The sequence below is a fragment of the Arachis ipaensis genome, chromosome B02 (genome assembly GCF_000816755.2).
Source record: "Arachis ipaensis cultivar K30076 chromosome B02, Araip1.1, whole genome shotgun sequence".
Lineage (NCBI taxonomy): Eukaryota > Viridiplantae > Streptophyta > Magnoliopsida > Fabales > Fabaceae > Arachis > Arachis ipaensis.
In genome coordinates, this window is record NC_029786.2 from 89,577,866 (window position 1) to 89,583,401 (window position 5,536).

A 5,536-nucleotide genomic window follows, 5' to 3' on the forward strand; every position below is an offset into this window, starting at 1 on the left:
CCTTAATTTAACGTCGTTTTGTCTTTTTATCTTTCACTTAACTTCATTTCATCTAGATTTGTCTTTTCATTTTCACGAACTCTTTAATTTTGTCTTTTACTGAACACGAATTTAACGTCGTTTAATTTTCTCCAACTTCTAGAGTCCTCACCTTCTCTGATCTTTTGTTCAGATCTAGAGTTTAGGAAGGAACTAGGTTGTTCTAATTAACGTTTTCTTTATTTCTTTTCATTTAACGTCTTAGTTTTTCCTCTACTTCTTCTACGTCATTTGTCTTCACCTTTAACTTAATACTCTTCTGTTTATTGCAATTTACTTCTGTCTTGTTTAAATTCTGCAATCCCAACTCCCAATTCCTTTTATAATTCAAGTCATTTACATTTCTTGCACTTTAAGATTCAGCCATTTACATTTCTTGCAATCTAAGTTTCTGCAATTTACATTACTTATTCTTTAAGATTCAGCTTATTTACTTTCTTTGCTCTTTAATTTCCTGCAATTTACCCCTCTCCCTTTACATTTCAAGCAATTTAATTTCTGTCAAATACAAACCACTCAACCAATACTTGATTCGCTTGACTAAATCAACCACTAAACTAAAATTGCTCAATCCTTCAATCCCTGTGGGATCGACCTCACTCATGTGAGTTATTATTACTTGATGCGACCCGGTCCACTTGCCGGTGAGTTTTGTGTTGGATCGTTTTCCACACATCACAAACAAGCATTTAAAGAAAGATAACAAAAAATATCATTAAACTACCCAAAAAAATCACATTAACAAAACTTAAAGATACCTTAAAGTAAGGATGCTCAAAGAATAATCTATTTAGATTTCTCACCGTGTGAGACTTAGAGACTACAACATACATCTTATATTTATATTTAGGGTATTTTACTTTTCTAAAACGTCCCTTATCCATGACAGTGGCGCTTTCAACCCTCAACTCATCACTAGCAGGTCTCACACCTTGTCTCCTACTTATTATTGATGTGCTGTCTTCACTTGCCATTACCAATTTTCTTTTGCCAGTCTTGGTCACTCTGATCGAAAATACATGGGACAAATTAGTTTGGAATTATGTTGGAGGAAGGTTGAATAAGAAACTCCAAACTTATATAAGGACCCCTTTAAAACGTTGTCGTATATGAGCATCCAAGCACCAAAGTTTGAAAAAGAATACGTCCATTCAAAACAACGTTCTTTAAAGTTGTCACCAAACGATGTCGTATTAGCCACGTGTACAAGGAATTAAAATGTACTGAGAGCGACGTTTATCATTTTATTTGATATATTACATCATCAATTTTCACGTAGAAAAAAAAATATGATTTTGATCGGTCAAATCTGTCATAGAACATATCTATATCTAGTAAATATCTAAAAATTTTGGAGACAAAAAATCTAGTTAATTTTTTTAAGAAATAAATTCATCAAGCAACTAATTTTTTGAGAGTCTATGTAAAATATTACTCATATATTAAGTAAGACTCCTTAAATTCTTAAATAAGACTCCTTAAATTGTAAATGTTAGAGGAAGTAAGTCTGAAAGTAAAAATATAAATATAAAATTGTTAAAACTTGAAAGAGTTTAATTGCAACATGCATTTTCCCATAAGCATTAGCCTGCTAGAAAAGGAAGGCTTCATTATATCATTTCACAACCTAAAATCAACAAACATAACAACTAAGAAAGTGGACCATAACGATTAATGACGCCAAAATCCAGGGAGAAAAAAAAAAGCATAGTTAGATGAAAAAGGAAAGATATGTATTTTTAGGGGTGTTTATGGTCACACAAAATTAAATTTAATTAGATCTAAATCCAGTTTTTAAAGGTCATGGGTCTATTTTGATCCAATTTAAAAGTGATCTAAAATAAGTCGAGATAAATCAGATTGATTAAATATAATTTTTTTTTAAAGTTAGGATTAAAAATGAAACATGAATCTTTTAAGTGATTATGTAAAGACTATATTATTTGAGTTATAATTTATTCGTGACTAAATATAAAATTAGCAATAAAGATTTACTTTTAAAACTTAAATTTAACAAACATTATATCATANTCGAATATGATCCAAAATATAATCCAAACTCGATCTAAAAATAATATCAACTTAAAAAAGCAAATTTAAATTTAACAAATTATGCCTTGGATACGGAACGAGCCCGCTCTTGGAAACCCGTGTTTCCATAAGATATTGGAGTCAACATTGGAAATATTGCAAAAGCAAAGCCTCAAAGTGCAAAAAACCTTGCCACCATTATTAATTATTGTATTCCCTTGGTCATATGGCAATGGCATTGATGTAAAGAACTCAAAAAAGGTGAGTCATCAAAAAGTGTGCACAAACCAGTAAAACGTATTTAATTTTCTCAACCTCCAATCTCAACAATATTCTTTACTTTCTTCCTCTGCTTCCTCTTCTTTCTTTCTTTCTTTCTTTCGTTCTCTCTTTCTTTCTTCTTTCTCCTCTCACTCTCAAACCCTAAAATACCAAGGCCATAAAAAATTTCCAATTCCACCAAATGGGATCAACCCACCAAACCTAAGAGTTTTCTTCACTCACAGAACCCATCAAAGATTGGTTCAATCTTAACTCCAGCCATTTCAATTATGGCACATTTTACCACTTCCCCCTACTTCAAGGCCTTAACTTTAACCATTTTGTTCCTAAAAACCCAAGCTTTTGACCCAATTCCATTGTTCTCCTTTGCTGAATTTGAGAAAGATCCAAAATTTAAGTCCAATGTGGCTCTCTTTGGTGGTTCAAAGGTTATGAATGGTGGCTCTGGGATTCAGCTATCTGGGTCTGGGAAGGTCATGTACAAAAGACCCATCAAGCTTCTTGAAGGTAAACCAAAGCAATTAGCGTCTTTTTCGACTTACTTTACATTTTCAACGCCATTGTACAATAGGGGTGGTTTGGCTTTTGTTATGGTTCCAAATGGTTCAAAAAGTGATTTTTTTGAGAAAAGTTCTTCTGGGTATCCTTCATTGTTGAAAAATGGAAAATCTGGAGTTGTCGGTGTTGAGTTTAGTCCTTCAACAAAGGGTGGTCATGTAAGTTGTAGTGTGGCCATTAATGTCGGTGACCCAGTTATTCCAGCTAGAGCCACTAACAAGTCTTTCAATTGGGTTGCTAAAAATGGAGAAAAGTTTCATGCTTGGATTGATTATGTTGCAAGTTCAAGGCAGTTAGAAGTTAGGTTGAGTCAACATGGTAACACAAAGCCATATGATCCATTTCTCTGGCACAAAATTGACTTAGCAGAAGTGTTGAAGGAGAAACAATTTTTTGTTGGTCTTAGTCCTATGAAGTTGTTGGATGATTCATCTTCTTATGAATCTCAAGCATGGTTCTTGTATTCATGGAGCTTTGTTGTAAGGAAATTCCCACACACTATGCATTCAGAGCCTCTAGATCCAAAGGTACTTGTTAAGACCTCAAGTAAGGGTAAGAATCCTGTGGTTAATAATAAACCAAGGAATGATGATTGCATTTTGAAGGTTCTTTCTGCAATGATATTTGGTACTGGTTGTGGAGCATTGACAGCATTTGTTGTGCTTTATTTGTGGACCATATTTGGTGGTAATAGGAGACCTGTGGTGCCTGAAGAATGTGTTATGCAACATGATGTTGAATATAGGAAAGTTAAAATTGTTGTAGATAATAAGACCATAGAAGATGGTAAGAATTAGTAGTAGTAGATCTTTTGAGGTGTGAAAAGCATTATTGGTTTCTGTTTTTTATTTTTTATTTTTAGTTTTAATGTTTTTAATTTTTAATATTTTGTGAACAAAAACAAAAAGTAATTTGTTTTTCACAAAATATTAAAGTAAAAACAAAAACACTAAATAAAAACTAAAAATAAAAAACAAAAAGGAAAAACCAGAAACTAAATAGGCATGGTGTTTTGTAAATTTTTAGTGTTTACTTTTTTGTATTTAAGGTTTGTTGTTGTATTTTAGTAATATGTATGCTAAAGGGCCGTGTCTAATTTGGTCTTTTTCATCTATGTTGTTGTATTGCTGAGCACATTCAGATTGAGATTTCCGACTGTGTTAAAAGGATGGTTTCTTTAATTGAAACATGCTTAAATTATTGAAGTTGTTAATACAATGTGTGATGTTGCTGACACATTTTCTTATTGTATGATGATGATGACAAGTAAACAGTCTGTGTGTAATTATTTATTGATTTGTTTTCATGTATTAATAAATTGGTCTTGCTTTGCTGGAATGTATACAATGTGTGATGTTGCTGACACATTTTCTTATTGTATGATGATGATGACAAGTAAACAGTCTGTGTGTAATTATTTATTGATTTGTTTTCATGTATTAATAAATTGGTCTTGCTTTGCTGGAATGTCTTATGATGGAAACTTTTTTTTTCTTTTTTTTTTTTTTTAATTTATTTGATCCATTATGAGGGTGAATAGTAATAAGTAATAACAATAGTAATGAGTAATGATGATGATAATGATGATCATGATGAGTTAAACCCCAAAATGGTCCTTGAGATTTGCGTCGTGCACTAAAATCGTCCCTGAGATTCCAATTGTACCAATTACGTCCCTGAGATTGAAAAAAATGCACTATATTAGTCCCTGACTCATTTTTCATTAACGACGTGATGACATGGTATGATGACGTGGACTGTAAGTGACACGTGTCACTTCATGATTTGGCCACAGGTAATGATATGATGATGTGGTAAACAGTGACACGTGGCATGTTGACGTGGATAGTTGTGTCACGTGTCACAATGTTATTTGACCACGTGTCCGTTTGTGCCACGTGTCGCAACAGTAATCGTCCACGTGTCATCCATTATTTCATGGTTGTATATGCACTAAATTAGTCCCTCACTTTGCATTAAGTGACTCATTTTAGTCCCTAAAATTGAATGTCGTGCACCAAACTAGTCTCTTCACTAGTTTTTTCTCATTTTTTTCTATAAATTCAAAATTCTCAATATTTTTTAATGCATTAATTTCAATTTTATTTTTTCACATGTTTTTCAAATAAAAGTGTTTTTATAAAATATATTTTTTCTCTTGCGAATACCCTAACCGCCAATTTGGAGTTGACGTGAAGGTTTTTCAAGCACCTTTACTACAATCTCCGACCTCTTTCAGTACTTTTATAAAATATTTTTTTCTTGCGAATACCCCTAATAACCGCCGTCTTGGAGTTGACGTGAAGACATTTAAAGCTTCTCTCATTACCGTCTCCGACCTCTTTCATCTAGACTGCAGAGATCAAAGATGGTAGTGAGGGTGCTTGAAGTGCCTTCAATCTAGCTCATTTACACATAACAAAAACGTGTATTTCATAAGGAAAAAAAATTATTTTAATTATTAATTTTTTGTTAAAACACGTTTTTTTATGAAAAAAATTGTGTCTAATCAATCGTATAATTATTTTTTATAATAACATACTTATATATTACAAAATTTACTAATGTTAAATTATTAAAAAAATTATATAATTAAAACTAAAATTTTAAAAATTTTTATGAAACC

General features: G+C 32.0%; 1 protein-coding gene across 1 annotated transcript; it reads left to right on the forward strand.

Moving 5' to 3' along the window:
- Positions 2,305-4,146, forward strand: LOC107625662 (L-type lectin-domain containing receptor kinase VIII.2). Its single transcript, XM_016328357.2, has one exon. It carries the CDS (start codon positions 2,622-2,624, stop codon positions 3,705-3,707), a length of 1,086 nt encoding a protein of 361 aa, XP_016183843.1. The 5' UTR covers positions 2,305-2,621; the 3' UTR covers positions 3,708-4,146.

What these genes read in the sequence shown, in the direction of transcription:
- LOC107625662 (XM_016328357.2), top strand. Translation starts at nt 2,622, where the DNA reads ATGGCACATTTTACCACTTCCCCCTACTTCAAGGCCTTAACTTTAACC.